The 18,851-nt window shown below is 49.1% G+C and overlaps 1 protein-coding gene across 1 annotated transcript; it reads left to right on the top strand.

Moving 5' to 3' along the window:
- The first annotated feature begins 5,713 nt into the window (after nt 1-5,713).
- On the top strand, nt 5,714-11,673 carry CCK (cholecystokinin). The gene is made up of 3 exons (XM_012770245.3): nt 5,714-5,818; nt 6,883-7,098; nt 11,259-11,673. Exons 2-3 carry the CDS (start codon nt 6,885-6,887, stop codon nt 11,390-11,392), a joined length of 348 nt encoding a protein of 115 aa, XP_012625699.2. The 5' UTR covers nt 5,714-5,818; nt 6,883-6,884; the 3' UTR covers nt 11,393-11,673.
- The last annotated feature ends 7,178 nt before the right edge of the window (nt 11,674-18,851 follow it).

The following is an 18,851-nucleotide window of genomic DNA, read 5'->3' as shown; positions in this document are numbered from 1 at the left end:
CACTTGCTCAAATCTTTTTGGGTGTGGCTCCGGGCCACAGTTGCACATATTCAGCTCAGAATAGACTGCTTTAAATTATTTTACAGAGTTTGGGTTCTTTTCTGTTGACAGCTACTTCCTTCTTTTAAGTCAACTCATTCTAGATATTGGCAGATGACAATGGTTATGTGGGCCTTTGAAGTGTTCCAGGACAAATAATGCATTTCTAATATTAATACATGTTTAGGAGAAAAAAACTCAAGATCCAAAGAAGAAGCCTTCAACCCATTGCATTTCTGATCACAGCAAACAGTCTTCTGACCTCTGTTAAATGGGAATAACTTGTAACAGCCTTAAATTCTATGAATAATAAATTAGGAGGCGCTAGTGTTAGGGACCGGCCTCCTGCACCCCGCCAGGCAGACGAACAAAGACACCAAGGATGCAATCACTCAAGAGGAGCTTTATTTTCTGGCTAGCCAGGGTCCAGGCCCTAGAGTACCAGCCCAGTGGTCACTCTTACAGGCAAGGACCCTGACCAAAGCTGGGTCTGCCCTTTTATCCCCCCTCCCTCTTGAACACCCGTGCTGCACAAGCTGATTGCGCGTGTTAGTCTTTAAAATGATTGGTGGACTGGTAGCCCGCCGGCGGCAAGGGGGCCTTTCTCCTTTATCTGGCACCGTACCTATGCGTCTAGCTGCAAGCAAGCGATTCTCAGAAGCAGAAATATGCGTTTAGCTGATAGCTCTACCTTTGGGCCCCAAGCTAGCAGTTTCCAGAAGCCGATTACTCCTCCCGTGGGCCAATTTTCTGTTATCCGGGCTCGCACACGTGAGCCAGCAGCTTTGGGCTGCAACCAGGCCCTTACACTAGCATGTCCCTGGAAATTCCAAGTTTTCTACAAACACAAAATGGACATATGACTTTGAGACACTGCCCATGGCTAAAACACCCTACATTGAAAAACATCATATCTATTTCAGGGACTGCTTTTCGGGGATGCCTCCCCAACTCTGAACCACACCTCACTTAAATTCTTTTCATCACAATCAGATGGAAATTTCTAGACTCCAAAGCCAGTGAACAGTCGCAGGTTTCCTCTCACCACTACTCCCTTTCAAATGGGGACCTGGACCTGATCCCTGTGTTTTTCAGTCTTTTATAACCTCCCACATTCACATCATGAGGAGCTCTGGGCCCCAGATGGTGGATCTCACTCGGTGATAGGAAGTAGTTGGGGAGCAGGAAGAACAGAGAGGCCGCTGCCTTTTTTATTCCTTTCCTGAGACAAGAGGAAGGGCTTAGGATTGAATGCAATTATCATCTCACATTTGATGAAATACAAAACAACCTCCAAGCAAGGGTGAACTGTCCTATGAGGTGAACTCTCATCACAACTTCCCTTTTCTTTATCTGCTTTCAGTCCAAATCATTCAGCAAAACCGTTTCTTTGTAAAGTACGTAGGACTTTACACAGCAAAGAGCCTACCAGAGGGTACTCAGGCAGGGGTTTGCATGTGTCCCTGCAGATTCCCTGCCCAGCCCTCCCCGGACCCTCACCCTGCTCTACTTTCCCCGAAAGGATGTGTGTCCATCCTTGACCTGCCATGCATGAGATGTATTTCTCTTGTTTGTTGTCATCTCCCCCACTAGAATTGAAGCACCATGAGCACAGGGATTGTGTGTTTTGCTCACTGTCGTATCCCAACACTGCCTGATAGACAGTTGCTGTCTTTGGTAGGATTATACTGAAATTAGACACACTTGGGGCAAGTGGTTTATTTGAGATGTGAACTAAAATAAAATTTTAAAGCTCTCACCCACACACACACCAGCTGACTAAATGGACCCCCTCGTGGCCAAAGGAATATCCTAAAACTAAACTGCCTGCCAGGAGGAAGGAGGTCAGGCATGCCTTATCAAGCCCCCATACCTCCATGGCTCTTCTTGAGGACATCCTTTGTTACCCATTTACAGGCCTAAGGGTATGCAAGGCAAGCCTACAGGTCCTCAATTTACACAACAAATATATGTCTGGTGGCTTATCTCTGATAAATAACTCTTATGTTAAAACATTCCAAGCCTTTAGACAAAGCTTCACATCTTTAACTAATTACAAGCCAAAGAATCTTTAAACACACCTATAACCTATAAGCCCCCCCTTCAAGATGGCCCACCTTTTGGGGCTAAACCCATGTATGCCTCCCACGTATTGATTCATGACTTTACCTGTAACCCCTGTATCCTTGAAATGTATAAATCCAAACTGTAGCCCAGCCACAGCAGGCCCACTTGCTCATGGCCTCTTGGGAGTGGCTCCAGGTCATGGCCCTCAAATTTGGCTCAGATTTGGCTCAGAGTAAATCTCTTTAAAATGATTTTACAGAGTTTGGCTCCCCCCACCCCACCCCCCTCCCCCATTAACAGGGAGATGAGAAAGAAATGAGACATATAAGACAAGGAAAGAGAAAAAGCCAATTAAAGAGATGTTAATCAAGGTCACTGCTACAGGCAAAGGACCTTTGAGAAGTTTCCAGAAGCTTCCAGAATGGTCCATACAGAAGATGAGAGACTGGGGTTCCCATCGCCCAATGGCTGAAGGTTGCCCTCCGGGGAGTTAACACCCTTACTTCCACACTGCACCTCTGCCAGGGCTGAGCTGTGAGGGAGAGGAGTGGAGAGGGGTGGTTTGGAAGTGTGAGGTGGAAATGCTGTCAGAGCTGAAAACTGCCCAGCCCAGCTGGAGCCAGAGGTGGTGAAGAAAACCCAAAGCATCTGCTTCAGGAGGCATCAGGCAAATATCTTTTTAGTGACCAAATGGATTCTCTTTAACGCAGATATGTATATGTATTGCAGGGGAAAAGTGCAGGCTACAGGCCCAACCGGCTTAGGGACAATGGTCAGAATGATGAGTGCCCTCTGATCCATTAAGAAGGAAAAACTGTTACTATGGCCAAGGAGTTCAGACCCCTTTTGACATTTTGTTTTCCTAACGGATCTTCTGTAACACACGCTTGCTCAGAATTCTCATTTCTAGGGGGTGGGGGGCAGGGCGGCTACAATGCCCACCGCACAGCACCTCTTCCAGCTTCTAATAGTCATTTTTCCCTCTGACTTCTGCTTGTGGCATTTGCACTCTGGCCTCTTGGCCACTCCTCTGGTTCTGAGCCAGCGTTCTTTCCTCTACCCTCTCCTGGATGCTGCCACTCCTCAGGGGTCTGTCTAGAGGCACACCTCCCCCCCCCATGCCACCACCTTTCTTGACTCGCTACAACTCCCAGGCTGGCAGCCACCACCCACCATCATGTCAAACTCAGGGTCTATACCTCCAGTGCCCCTCCAGTGTCCTGAGCTCAGGACACAGGTCCCTGACCTCCTCTTGGACTGTCCACGCACAAATGGCAAGCTCAACCCCATATCGAACTCATGAGCCACCCCACCTCCACACAAACCTGCTTTTCCTCCTGGATTCCCTATCTCCAGTAACACTTTGCCGCCCGCCCTTGTCGCCCAGCTTGGAAACTCAAGGTCAGCCTCAGTCTCCAGGTCCCCTTGCCCTCACAGGTTGCTTGAACCACAAGAGATTGTTCCTGGCGTAGCTGGAATCTCTCTCCTTTTCTGTAATTTTATTTATTTTCTGGATGTTATCTGAACACTTCTGATTTGCATCATGTTTATGATGTTTCGGAATAATTAATAGGTTTCATAATGGTTTATTATCCTAAATATAAATCTCTCTTGATCCCTTGTGGCCCTCTGTCCCCAAGCCCTCCCACCCAGCCCTTCTAGTCTCTCTGTCCTTGGAACCCCTTCTGCATCACCGCCTGATTCATGTTTCTAAAACCCTAACCTCATTCCCTAGCTCCCTCATTAAGACATCTCTCTGAGATGTGACCAGATACATCACTAGCACCGGGAGGTGATTGTCTACTTGTTCCTCCAGCTCCGGCATTGCATTGCCAGCTCCTGTTCACATGGCATCCCCAGGGCCTGCTACAAAGTAAGTGTTCAATAAATAGTAATTAAATGGACAGAGGGAAGGGAGTTAAATAACTGGCATAAAGTAGGCAAGTTCTATAGCAGTGTGTTCTCAGAATTCTCAAAGTGTGGTCAGACCAGAGGCTTCATCGTGGCCAGGGAATTTGTTGGAAATGCAGATTCTCAGGCTCATGGGATGCTCTTCTTGTGTTTGAACAAACCCTGTAGGTGATTCTGCTCCATAAAGAGCTTATGGTTCCAGATATGTCCTGCCATGGTCACACATAAAACTAGTTTCCCCAACTACACAAACCTTTGCAGCCTTGTGGGGAAATCATTGGAAAGCATTTAATCAGCTGCTGTTTCAAAAATGTTGCCTGTAGGTTGCAGAAACGCAGCTGCCTCTCGGGGATGAGAAAGGGAGGCAGCAAGCAGAGGCATCCCCCGCCGGCCCCCAGCCGACCCCCGCACAAGCGAACCCACAGTTTCTCCAAGCTGGGAGTTCCAGAACTGAGTACAGATTTCAATTTTAAAATAAACACTTCCAAATCTTCCTCCTTGCATCTGAGAGGGATGAGGGAAGGAAGAGGGGTGGAGTTGAGGCCCTGGGGTTCGAGGATGGCCCGTGGTGTCGCCAAGTCCCAGGCTGGGAGACCCCGGTGCGCAGAGACCCAGAGACCCGGAGTGCGTTGGCGAGGCGCTATTCTTCCTCGCGCCTCGGTTTGCCATCTGTGAAATGGGGTTGGCGGTGCCTTTGCAGGGCCGCGTGAGCTCAAGCACCAGCCAGCAAACTCCAACCCAAAGGGCTTCAGGGTGTAGACCACCACGACTCTGGTTGGGCCGGCTGCGCAGCCAGGGGAGCGACAGCGCACGGCGGCCTCGGTGCCTCCCTTCCCTCCTCCGGGCGGGTGAGTGGCAGGGGCGAGGCGCTGGTCTCCAGGCCCAGCAGCCCGGCTTCTGGCGGGGACTGAGCCCGGGGACGTGAGTACTCCGGGAGGGTGGGAGCGGCGGATGCTGTTGCCGACCCGACCTTGGGGGCGGTGGGGAGCCCCGGGCGCCGCGGGAGGGGGATAACCCAGCCCGGGAAGAAAACTCAGCCCTTTCCCAAACCAGGTGCCTCTGACCAAAGCCAGACGGTGTCACCCCCATTTCACAGCTGCTTAAGAAGAGGCCCAGGACGCTGACGGCCAACTGCGGCCGGAGCCCTTTCCCTGGCCCGGGAACTGTGGCCGTCGGGATCTTGGGGGACTTCGAGGAGGACGAGTAAAGGGGCTGAGAGGAAAGAGAAGACCCTGACTCCTCCTCCCTCCCGCGAGGGAGCCCCCGCAGGTCCCAAACCCAGAGCCTCGGGTGCTCTCCGAGGTGCCCCACCCCCTCAGAACTACGCCTTGCTGACTCTCGGCCCTGCCTAGGGTCCCCCCAGTTTCTTTTGTGGCCCCAAAGCGGACTAAACCCGGGCAGTGTCTCCATCCACCGGGCAGGAAACTCCAGAAACCTGCGTTCCCCACCCAGAGAGCCGCGCTGGGACTGCGCGGCGGCGGGGAGGCTGCGGGACAGGGTCGGGGCGGAAGCGCCTAGGACAGGGAGGGGGACCGGACCCGGGGCGTCCCGCCAGCCCCCTCCGCTGGGCTATTTCCTCTCTCCCCCAGGAGCCACGTCCAGCGGCTGCCGCCCCAGGGGCCGCCCTCCGAGCACGTGCTGCCGCGGGTCTGCGTCAGCGCTGGGCACACAGATGACTGGCCCGCGGCGCCGGGCGGGGCTATTTAAGACGCGGCCGCCCGCAGGCCCGGCGATCCTGAACTTGGCTGGGCTGCGCGGCTGCTCCGGTGGAAACGCTAAGCCCGCCGCGTCCAACCCAAAGGTAGGTCCCTGCGCTCGCCCGCGGGGGATTCAGCTGTCGTGCGTCTTTGAAGAATGCTGTCTTCACTTTGGTACCCCTTTCCCTTTTTTTTTCCTTTTCATTTTTAATTTTTCTGTGTCTTCCCTTCGACAGCTGTAAAGACATTTCTTAAAGTCAGAAATAGCTGCTGTGGGTCTAAAAATGATGGCTGGGTGGCTAGAGCCGCTGCAGAGACTTTCCCACACCCGCTTTCCCACTTTCTTCTGTTTTGCATGCAGCGCTGGAATACCCACTGGCTAGGATTCGCTTGCAAATCGGCGTTTTCAAATAAAATGCCAAGAGGTTTGAAGGCTTCAACGCATTTTCTAAAGACTGAAGAAAATTGCAAGGCTTTGAGGAGGGAGAGAAACGTGCGGGTGTTTTATCTGCTGCGGGGTCTAAAATGCAGCGGGACTTTGGCAGCGACTGAGGGCTGGGCACAGATTTCTCATTTTTAAAACCCTACCTGTGTTTTGCGAAGTGGTTTGTTGCCATTTCCCATGTGCACCTTGAGAAAACTTTATAAATATGGCTTTTATTGCTCCCACGTTTTAAACTGTGTTTCTCTCTTTTTTTCCCATCATTTATTGTATTTGCATATTGGAAATTTGTTAGGTGTCCGGAAAGGGGCTTCCTTTCTTTGAGGGTCTCAATCCTCCCACAGCGTCTTCTCTTTGGGGTATTTATTTTTCACACTATCTTTAATCCCATGCTATTCCGGTTAGAAGAGAGGCACTCTTAAGACAGCTTCCTCAAACTTTAGGAAAGCAGACATTCCTTCTGCTAAACGCAGCAGAAAACAGGGTCTCTCTCCCCACCCTGGGCACTAGGTGAGAATTACCCGAAAGACGCGCCAGGTGCACCTGGACGCGCACCGTCGCCCTGGGCTGGGGTCTGCACTTGGCGACTCCTGGTGCTTGCGCCTGCCTGGCGGGTCTGGAGCGCCCACGTTTGGCCTGAGCCTGCTTCTGGATGCCCGACCCCCGCGGGAGGCCTTGGATGCCAAGCCTTTCCATGAACACCCCGTCCTCCTTTGCTCTCCACAGCAATGAACAGGGGCGTGTGCCTGTGTGTGCTGATGGCCGTCCTGGCGGCGGACGCCCTGACGCAGCCCGTGTCCCCGGCAGATCCCGCGGGCTCCGGGCTGCCACGGGCAGAGGAGGCGCCCCGGAGGCAGCTCAGGGCAGTGCAGAGGACCGACGGCGAGTCCCGAGCGCACCTGGGCGCGCTGCTGGCCAGATACATCCAGCAAGCCCGGAAAGGTAAGGATGATGCCTCCCTGTCCCTCGCTTCTGCCCCTGCCCGGGGCTCCCAATCCTGTGACCCTCTTCTCTAGCACCTGCCTGTCCGAAGGAACCCCTAGGTGGGAAACACAGGCGACGACGGGTTACACTACTAGGGTTTTCACTTTCCTTTCCTGAGTTTCATTGCACCCGCCTGTGCAGTTTTCTGGACGTCCTTTGTAGCAAACAGAGGCGGTGTGGAGGATTTAATTTATCAGTAAGGGGAACCTTAAAGAGCTTTCTTTGAACAGATTTTTAGCAGTGGTGCTGTTTAAGTTCAACACCATTTTATGAAGACATCATTAAAAGATAATTACTGCACCCTGGAAAAGGGTTCCCAGGTATACTGAACGCCCTCTGCCCTGGATGCACAGGCCCTGGGAGCCACAGGGAGTCATGTTTTGGACTGGGGGCAGTTTTTTCTACCAACTGTATCCGTGGTGACCCTGATGATGAACACCGGCTGGGGGGCAGTGAGCTAAACTGGACAAACACACCATTAAGCAAACGCGGTGGACGGGACTTGGGATGGGAGATGGGGCCCCTTTTCCATCAAGCTCTCTTACCCAACTGGCATGTGTGCCAGGGTGAGGGTTATTTGAACCCTAACCCATGGCTAGACTGGAGAGGGAGAAAGTGGAGGGCTCTGCTCTCCAGTCTCCTGCGATGCTATATAAAGGCGAGACTGGAATTCCTTGACCAGGGCATTCAGAAGGCAGGAACAAGGTAATTTGTTATATTTCTTCCTCTCTTTGGGAAATTGCCCCAACCACCACCTTCTGTTTTGCTTTCCTGCTAGTTAACTTGAAAGAGATGGATATACTAGTCAGATGACAGAGAAATCTGAAAGCTTTTGGGTTCCTGCTGATTCTCTGTCTGAAAGTAATTCAGTATCTGTGCTCAGCTGTGGGCTGGATTTCAGCCAAACCAGTCTGACATCTATATTCTAGGCTTTTCATTGACCCATAAATCTGGAAACCCTCTCCCCAACTTTAGGGAAGATCCGAGAGAAACTGTTCTAGTAAAAAAAGCTACTTACCAAAGTATTTCCTAGAACCAAAGCTTGACAATGGCTCTTATAGTACAAATCTCAGCTGGAAAGTTCTTCCTAGGCCTTCTTCTCAACTCCCCTCTCCCTCTGCCTTCAGCCTATTGTGCCAAATAAACCCAGGTGGGAACAGCAGTCACTTAGAAATTTAGCTGCCAAAACCCAGGATCAATGCTAGCTAGAAAACAATTATGTCCTTCTATTTGACAAATGTGCACCAGGAATAAATATTTTACACATATAAATACTGCACAGTTTCTTCAACTATTTTGCATAATTTGAGATCATATCATATTTTTACTCAACTGTAGTATATATTATGCTTAAAGGTTCTAAACGTGACAATGAACTCTTTGAACAGTGCTTAAGAGGTTACCATCAGAGCTCTCTGGGAGGCCGAGGCGGGAGGATTGCTCAAGGTCAGGAGTTCAAAACCAGCCTGAGCAAGAGGGAGACCCCATCTCTACTATAAATAGAAAGAAATTAATTGGCCAACTAATATATATAGAAAAAATTAGCCGGGCATGGTGGCGCATGCCTGTAGTCCTAGCTACTTGGGAGGCTGAAGCAGTAGGATTGCTTGAGCCCAGGAGTTCAAGGTTGCTGTGAGCTAGGCTGACGCCACGGCACTCATTCTAGCCTGAGCAACAAAGTGAGACTCTGTCTCAAAAAAAAAAAAAAAAAAAAAAGAGGTTACCATCAGGACAACTATTATATAACTATAATAATTAAAAATAAAAAATTTAAATAAATTTTTAAAAGAGTTTATCATTAGGAATTATCTGCACAGCCTTCAATGGTCTGTGAAGAAGCAATTCTATTGGAGGGCTGAGGGGGGTGAGGCATCTGGTGGCATTTAGTATACACCTGCCCCATGCCTGGGAAAGCCCTGATGCTCTATCTGTATTGCCTCTCTCAGTCCTCATAACAGTCCTAAACAGTAAGTGTTATAAAAACTTATTTTGTCAGGGTGGAAGCCGGGGCTCTACAAGCATGAATGATCTACATGTGCTTGTACATCTAGGCAGCAGTAAGGCTGAGACTTCTTCCAAGTCCCGTCCTCCCCAGAGGATCTGGAAGGCGTTCGGCTTTCCAGCTGTACTGCCCATCCTGCATTTTAAAGTGTAAAGAAGCCAGCCCCTTCAATTCAATGCCATGCACCAGTTGTGAGCCCCTAGACTATGTCAGCGTGGGGAAATGAGTGAGGACTCTGGTGAAAACAGATGACATGAGGACAGAGGTGTATCTGGAATGGGGAAATCGAGGTGTGTAATAAATGCCGCTTCCATGGCTGAACACGGTACCCCCACCGACAACCAACAACTGCGGCTTCTTGTTCACGTTGAAGCTGTCACTTGCTTCCACTAGATGGATATTCAGCTGTGCCCAGTCCTTACAGTGGGCGTTCTTCATCAAAGCAGGCAGGAGGATGGGTCATATTTCCACGTGACTATCTACAGGTCATTGGGTCTGCAGGTTTTGCTGGTGAAAGGTGTTGAACATTTAAACAGCAAGGGCTGTTTTTCTTCTGCATTCTGGAATATCTGCAAAAAGGGCTGGAATGTGCTGCGTTGATTCTTAATTCCAAAACTAGCAGTGGATGGCGGTGGGGAGAGAAAAGTGGGGATGTTCTTTCTGTTTATAACTTAGCTTGCTTAATTGCATTACCCAGTAAGACAGGATAACTGCCTCTGCAGTGTCATTCGTCAGTAAATAAGCCACCGTCTGTCTATACTCTGCCTGTGGGCAGGAGCTGGCAAGGGCACCCTCATGCAGAAGGGCTATACGCCAGCAGAGGTGGGGACACAGTGAGCCCCAACACAATGGGAACCATAGAATGAGCCTCCACTCCTCTACTCCTGAATAGGCCTGGGCTTTGTCCATGGCGGCCCCTTCCTTAACCCTTAGTTTGCACAGGAGAAGGCATTCTACTGATTTCACAGCCCTGAGGCCACTGTCTGTCCTGTGGGCTAGGACTATGTGTCACATGCCTCCCAAGAAACTACCTCTTCAAGTCCCTGCTCCCTTAGTGTGAATTATACAGGAGGATCACCCTGTCCCCGAACACTGATGTCCATCCCAAAGGGCCATTTCAGGTTCAGTTATTACGTTTTGATCAAAATGGCCGATTTATGGCTCACGCCTGTAATCCTAGCACTCTGGGAGGCCGAGGCAGGAGGACTGCTTGAGCTCAGGAGTACGAGACCAGAGCTGAGCAAGAGCGAGACCCAGTCTCTACTATAAATAGAAAGAAATTAGCCAAACAGCTAAAAATAGAAAAAATTAGGCGGGGTACAGTGGTGCTTGCCCCTAGTCCCAGATACTTGGGAGGCTGAGGCAGGAGGATCGCTTGAGCCCAGGAGTTTGAGGTTGCTGTGAGCTAGGCTGACGCCATGGCACTCTAGCCCAGGCAAGACAGTGAGACTCTGTCTCAAAAAAAAAAAAAAAATGGCTGATTTAAATCACCTCTATTATCACCTCTCGCCCACTCTTCTTTGAGTATTGCTGAGGTGCCAATACTTTAACCTGACGATGTATCTTTGTCTGAATATAATTTTTTTAAAAAGAAGGTTACTTTCAAATTAATAATTTTTAAACATTTATACAGCAATGGGACTTGATTCCATTTTTTAAAAATATCATTCCAACATCAAAGTATTATAATTGCACTACCTTAATGACAAGAGCTCTCCAAACACGTCAGGGATATTAAGGGGTGAAATTTGGAAATGGGTAAGTACTGGGGAATGCCTTGGTTCATCTACACAAGCAAAACTCCCTTGGGGACAGGGACACTATAGGAGAACCTGTGCAAGGGCCCAGTCTGTGCAAGGCAGGAGGAAATGGATCCACCCAAATACTCCTAGAGCACAAAACACTCCCATAACTGGTAAATATTGCCCTCTCTCCAGTGACACAGACATGGGTCTTTCTCCTCTCTTAGGTTTTGGTCCAACAATTCCCCTGCCTTGATAGCTCCTTGATACTTTTAAGAAGGTCTACGTTATCTTTTGTCTGGCTTTTTCCATTGTTCTCCTTCACTGACTGAACGAGCGGCCCCCCTGTTTCCTTCCTTCCCTGTTCCTTGCAGCTCCTTCTGGCCGAATGTCCGTCATCAAGAACCTGCAGAGCGTGGACCCCAGCCACAGGATAAGTGACCGGGACTACATGGGCTGGATGGATTTTGGCCGGCGCAGTGCCGAGGAGTACGAGTACCCCTCCTAGGGGACCCGGCCTCCCTCAGCCCGGCAGGAAGCAACCTCCTGGCCCAGAGGAGACAGAATAAGCAAACAATCACACTCGTAACTCGTTGTCTCTGAAGTTTGACATTTTAAGTATCTATTTATTAAGTTCTCAATGTGAAAAATCTTGTCTGTAAGATTGTCCAGTGCAACCATACACCTCAGCAGAATTGTGCAAATGGAAGACAAAATGTTTCCTTCCTCTGTGATTCCTGGTCCTAAAATGTTGCTATGCTATTAAAGTGATTTCATTCCGCCCCTCCCTCCCCGTGTCTACTGAGGGCAAAGGGCTGCATTTAGTCCTGAGAACATGCAAGGCGGGAAGGCTGATATAGGACACCCCGGGATGAACCTCTGTAGGAGATGTCCCAGAGGGGGACTGGGAATCGAGGGTAGGGCATGCAGCTCACTTCCTTGCTGCAGGCCAGGTGGCCAGCAAAAGGGCCTTCTGTGGTCAGCTCCAGGGCCCAGCCCTGGCCACCCTGACCCCTGCTCTCATCAGCCAACCCCACCCCACACCAAGGTTTCCTTGAGGTTCTCATGGCCTTTTAACAAGTTGTAGGACAATAGTGGGCAGTGCTTTTGCATGCATTTGATCGCTCTGGGGCCCTGTGAACAGAGGTTATCGTCCTTTCTTTACAGATGGGGAAACAGGCTCTGAGGGGTGCTGGTGACTGGCCACATGCCCCAGCTAACGAGAGTCACAGACTTGAGGGCTTCACACTCCTAGGTTAGTGGGACCTTCATCACTCTAGCACTTCTTAAACTCCAGCGTGCATAGGAATCACCTGGGGCATCTCATTAAACTGCACATTCTGATGCAGCAAGTCCGGGCTGGGGCCTGAGCCAGCTCCCAGGTGGCGTCAATGCTGCTGGTCCCAGACTGCGGTTGGTGGTGGAGAGAAGAGCCTGTGACTGTTTTCCCTGGAGCCCTGCCTTATTTTAAAGTCGGTGAGCGTGTTTGGAGGACTCTGGTGGTTACCCAGGGCAGAAGCCAATCCATCCATTGGGCCTCTGCGGGGATCAGTAAAGGGAACTAGGCGGAGGGGACACCCAGAGATGATGGTACCCACCACCCCCAGTGCAGCCTTCCCAAGCCTCCTGCTGAGGCCTCCAGGAACCTCAGACCCTCATCCAGCAGAGGTACCAGGTGGCCCGGTGCAGCAGAACATGACAGCCCCAAAGGGAAAGACGTTGTAAACGATACTGGCAAATCTGTAGGTGGTCACAGAGGGGCTCTACCCAGCCCACCATCTCCCATGGCTGGCAAGCAGTGCCATCTCCCTTAGTGGTGGAGAAAGGACACTGTGAAAGTCCTTGGAAGGAGCCCCAGGAAGACTGGGTCAGTGCAATTCCTTCATGTGAGCTGAAGTTGAAATTTAGTGTAAAACTTAGACTCCAACACACGATATTATTCCCTCCTGAGAGTCCTACCTCGTTCACTCCCTACAATTTGGTCTCCAAGACTGCTTCATGTCATAGGTGTCTAATCCCCATTCAATCCCAAATATCCAGATGCCTGTGTTTTCAGCACCTCCTCCTTGCAAAAAACACTATATTTATGGGTATGTAGGGGACACTGGCTGTGAATGGGGATGAGAAGGTGCCCGTGTGTGTGTGTGTGTGTGTGTGTGTGTGTGTGTGTACGGGGGTTGGAGGATGAATGAGGGACTTGGAATTTAATATAAAATCAGCAGCACAGACTGGATGATGAAAATCTGACCTGAATTAATGATTTATGAATCATCAGGGAAGTGGGTGTTCCTGAAAATATCATCTTCGAAGGTAAAGACATGACTCATACAAATACAAAATGAACACATGTCAAAGATGTCATTTAACTCATCAATTAATAAAGGAACCAGTAAGATGTTACAATCATTTCAAAGGAGAACCTAAAAGACAGCCACAGACGGACAGGCATGCTGAAATGAATTTGCTAAAAGACAGAAAATTGGTTCATATCTACAGGTCAATAAAATGCAGTGTTCGGAGTAGTGTAAGTAGCCCAGTCGAAGACACAGACCCCAACGGCATCACATAAATGCCCAGAAAGGTTCCATGCAAAGGACACCCAGCGATCCAAGTCTTGCCCAACTTTTCCTGATGTGGGAAAGGGAAAGGAAAGGGCGTTTCCTGGCCCTCTCTCGGGTGCAGGACACCTGGACAAAGAGCTCCTTGTGAGCATCAGCCCAGGAAACCATCCCAATCCTGCAAGGTAACCACCATTCTGCTCCTCCAAGAGGAAACCAGAGTCCGGAGAGGCTAAGTGACTGGTAGGTGCACACACTGCCCACAGACGGCAGTGCCAGGATTTAAGCAGCTGGTTCTGGAACTTCTATGCGAGAGGACTTAGAGCCACCATCCGGCAGGGGAGGATCCTGGAGACTCGTCTGGAAGCTGCAGCTACACAAGGAGGATGCAGAATTAGCCTGTGTGGGGTCTCTTCGGGGACGTGATGGAGCTCACTGGGTGGGACTGGGAGAGCCCAAAGACCCGTCCCCTCGTGCTCCCAGCACCACCGCTGGCTTCTGGCTGGCACCTTCTAACTGCAAGGTCCCTGCTCTCCTCTCTATAGCAAATGCTGTCACAGGGGCCCAGGAACAAGGACATACAACCCAGCCCTTGCTCAGCCCTTCCTCTGGGGGTCACAGCAGGCCCCCCACCCCTCAAGCTCCACTTTCAAGAGGCTGGAAGAGCTCACATCCAATCAGAAAGCCACGCCCTCTGCCCTGCGCCCCCATCCCTCCACCGCCACCTGGCTTCCACTCGCTCCTCCACGCCCCACCCCTCCTCCCCACCTTCGCTCTTCTTTCCGGCTAGCTGTCTGTCCTTCTGGAATCCCTTCAGCTTGTAGGAACCCTATCTGGGCCCTGTCCCCCTATAGCTGTTCCTGCTGTGTGCACCTTCATCTCTGCCAATTAAGCCTGCTTAAAAGGCTCCCTTAAGTTTATCCATTGGAATTTAAAAGCTGAAAATGGCAAAATGGCTATCATTCTAGCCCAGCACTCATCCTACCCTGCCCCCACTCCCATTTTATAGATCATAACCTTGCCCCAAATCACACAGTGAATTAGTGATGGCATCTCTCTGGAATGAACTCCTTGCCAGGCTGAGACATAAAAGATTGCCTGGTGGTCCCTGCATTTGCTGATACTTCCGGATTTGGGGCTTAAGAGACCTGGCCTGCCCCGACCTGTGGCTATGCAAGTTTCAGCATGGCCGGCAGCCAGAGGGTGGACAGGATTCACTCTCTCGAGATTTACTTTGCCAAAACCTGGCTGAAACATCTCTCCCGTAGACAAAGGGAATGTACGCCCTTAACCTGTGGAACTCATCCTTGCTCTCAGGCCCAGCCAATCCCAGGTAAAAGAAAGAAAGAGGATGGGAGAAAGATGGTCTATGTTCATTCTTTTAACAAACAACAACAAAAACCAGCACCGTTTTTTCTTGCCTCTGGTTTGAAGAGCCGAAGAATACTGACTGCCTGGCTAGACTTCCAGGTACTTTGAATTTTTTCCAGCATCTTCAAATTAATGCTAGGCCTGAAGATAAATTAAACAGAAGTCAAGCAAAAAGAGAGAAAATCGTTGCCTTGCTAATTTCCCCTGGGTTCTGGGTTCTGAAAACATCTACCACTAGACATTGAAATGATTTGTTTGTTTCTGTCTCCTGCTCTGAGCTGCATCCTCCCACAGAACCCGGATTGAGGGGGGGGGGTCCCAGATGAGAGAGCACCTGCTCTGACCCCCCACATCCCCAAGGTCCAGGCTGGACAGACCTCCCCCCAGAAAGCCTCATCATCACTCCCATCAACTCCTGCTCACTCATTCCACTCCAGCCCCTCTGCCACCCTGGCCATTCCTTGAAAACACTGAACTCCTCCTACCTCAGGGCCTTAGCACCTGCTGTTCCTTCTGCCTAGTTCACTCTCCTCCCAAAAGCATGGCAGGACCTCTCAGCTCATTCAGCTCCAACATTTCCTGCTCGAAGAGGCTGTCCTGACTATCCTTTCTTAAAAAGCTCCTCCAAGCCAGGTGTGATGGCGCATACCTGTAGTCCCAGCTACTCAGGAGGCCGAGGTAGGAGGATCACTTGAGCCTAAGAGTTAGAGTCTACCCTGGGCATCTGGACCCCACCTCTAAAAATAAGTTGTTGTTGTTGTTTTGAGACAGAGTCTCATTCTGTTGTCTGGCCTAGAGTGCCATGGGGTCAGCCTAGCCCACAGCAACCTCAAACTCCTGGGCTCAGGCGATCCTCCTGCCTCAGCCTCCGGAGTAGCTGGGACTACCGGCATGCGCCACCATGCCCGGCTAATTTTTTCTATTTTTAGTTGTTTGGCTAATTTCTTTCTATTTATAGTAGAGATGAGGTCTCGCTCTTGCTCAGGCTGGTCTTGAACTCCTGAGCTCAAGCAATCCGCCCGCCTCGGCTTCCCAAAGTGCCAGGATTACAGGCGTGAGCCACTGCACCACCCGGCCTAAAAAAGATTTTTTTTTTACTTTAAAAAAAATTTAAAAATCCTCTCCCAGCTCTCTATCCCCTTCTCTTTTCTTTTCATGCTTATTATCACTTGGAACTACATTGTATATGTATTTATTCATTGGTTTTGTCTCACCAGTGAATACAGAACACCAATGTTCCATCGGCTCTGCTAGGGCAGGGACTTCTGTCTGTTTTGTGCATCGCTATATTCCCAACACCTACTATAGGCTAGGTACATAGTAGATATTAGGCAAATATTTGATTATCTACATAATTAATTGGTAAGGGGAAAAATCTCTCTGGATCCCTGCTACTCAGATCGCAGATTGGTCTTAGAAGCGTTTTCACCAGATAATTTGTTTTAAAAATTAGAGAGGTAAAGCAGGTTTAGTGGCAGGGCCAGTTCCTTCCAAGATAGGCATAAGTTGCAGAGCAGACCCCTGGCACAAATGATGGCTGCCAGCATGCATGGCACCCATGTGACAGTGCACTCTAAAGTATACCCCACCCCACCCACCCACACACACACACACACACACACACACACATGCACACTTGCACACATGTCCTGCCCTATTTCTCTTGCTGTAGTTAAAATCCAGAAAGGTATTACAGAACATGTTCTTACAAAAAAAAAAAAAAACAAAACAGAAAGGGCTGGCAATATCAGAGGAGGAAAAAGAAGAGCACTGACAATTTTCATTGCATTTACTCAGAATGTTGATGAAGTTCAAACTACCCAAATTAATGTACGTCCGGTTAGTTAAGTTAATGTGTATCCAGTTAATTAAGCCATTAAATAACGAGTATGAGGATGATGTAGAAATATGGAAAATGCTTGTGATCCATGTAAAGTGAAAAGGTCTTCTAATCACTTTAAATGTATTGGCCAATTAATGGGATTACGTGAAAATGATGGCAGTCATGGTAGGGTCACCGGATAACAAGCATTTTTCTTTCTTTTCTCCAAACTACCTGCAATGTCGGTAGATCCTCCTTACATCAGCTGTTGTAAGGCTCAGTTCTCAGGCTGTGCCAGTCTACAGGGAGACATGGAGTCACAAGAACAGCCACAAAACTAGTTCTTCAACCACCTCCTTTACCAAGGAATCACCCCAATTCTCTGCAGATGATTTAGCCATTCGCTGAGTTTTGTCTCCTGCATGGCTACCCACGCGTCCACCCTTTCCCCCTCCTCAGCTCCCTCTCACTAAGGCCACCAGGCCCCTGGGAGTTATCACCTCTGCTGGCAGAAGCAAGAATGTTCTACCTGCCGTGCCCACCTGCAGGCTCTGGCCCAGCGTCTAGCGTCTTCTGATGCCTCCCATCCTTAGCATGGGAGCCTGGGCCATACTGCTGGTGTTTCATTCTCTCTGGGTCTCAGCAGCTTTCTGCAGGGCCCGGATGCCATGGGAACCTCTGTCATAAGCAGTTACTGTCAAAGACACCAGCTGCCCCAGCCAGGTGACTATGCTGCAACCCCTCAGTGTGCAAGTCCTTTATCCAGCTTTATCTTGTTCCAGAAACACCACTGGTCTCTGAAGGCCACTTTTGTATGTCTGAAATCTCTGCATTTACTTTGTAAATTGAAAATAATAGCCGAACCACATGGGTAGTCCATTCTTTATACCTGGTGGCTACCCTCGGGCTCAGCAAGGAAGACATGATGCTGAGGAGCCACGAGTCCCGCTGCTGGGATGGAATCAGGGCGTAGCCTCTGTCTGGAGAATTTCACCAATTCTTTTACAGCAGTTTGGTCCTACGAATGCTCCTAGCTTTCCTTCCTCTGAGCATGTCTTTATTTCACCTCCATTCTTTTTTTTTTTTTTCGAGACAGAGTGTCACTCTGTTGCCTGGGCTAGAGTGCTGTGGCATCAGCCTAGCTCTTGGCAAACCTCAAACTCCTGGGCTCAAGGGATCCTCCTGCCTCAGCCTCCCAAGTAGCTGGGACTACAGGCATGCGCCACCATGCCCAGCTAAGTTTTTGTATATATTTTTAGTTGGCCAATTAATTTGTTTCCATTTTTAGTAGAGACAGGGTCTGGCTCTTGCTCAGGCTGGTTTCGAACTCCTGACCTTGAGCGATCCACCCGCCTCAGCCTCCCAGAGCCACCTCCATTCTTGAAGGATATTTTTGCTGGATTTAGAATTCTAGGGTAACAGTTCTCATCTTTCAGCATTTTAAAAACCCTGTATCACTTCCTATGGTCTCCGTGGTTTCTGCTGAGAAACCTGCAGTCATCCAAGCCATTGTTCCCCCATAGATAATGAGCCTGTTTTCTCTGGCTGCTTTCAAGATTAGCTTCATCTGTAGCTTTCAGGAGTTTATGTTCTGTGTGAGTATGCATTTCTTTGAGTTTACCCTGTCCAGAGTTTGTTTATATCTTGAATGTGTAAGTTTATATTTTTCACCAAAATTGGGAAGTTTTCAACCTTTATTTTTTCAAACATTTTTTCAGCATCACACTTCTTTCTTTCTGGTATCCTGATGACACAAATGTTAGACCTTTTGTTGTTGTCCCGCATTGCAGAGAGCCTCTGTTAATTTTATTTTCATTCTTTTTGTTTGTGTGGTTTACATTGGATAATTTCTGTTTACATATCTTCAGTTCACTGACTCCTTTCTTTCTCATTTCTATTCTGCTAATGAGTCCAACCAGTGAGTTTCTTAGTTTGTTTTCTGTATTTCTAAGTCCCCAAATATCTATTTATATCTATTTCTTTGCTGAGATTTTCTATTTTAACATTTGTTTCAAGAATGTTTGCAGTTGTTCATTTGAGCATTTTTATAACAACCGCTTTATAAAGATGTCAGACTTTATACTAAGTCCAACATCTGTGAAATCTCATCATTCTTGTCTGTTGATTGTCTTTTCCAAAGAAAATTGAAATTTTCCTGGTGCTTCATATACTCAGTGATTTTGGATTTTATCCTGGACAATTTAAATATTACATGA

Source organism: Microcebus murinus, chromosome 1 (assembly GCF_040939455.1).
Source record: "Microcebus murinus isolate Inina chromosome 1, M.murinus_Inina_mat1.0, whole genome shotgun sequence".
Taxonomy (NCBI): Eukaryota; Metazoa; Chordata; class Mammalia; order Primates; family Cheirogaleidae; genus Microcebus; species Microcebus murinus.
This window is presented reverse-complemented; position numbering and strand designations above follow the sequence as displayed.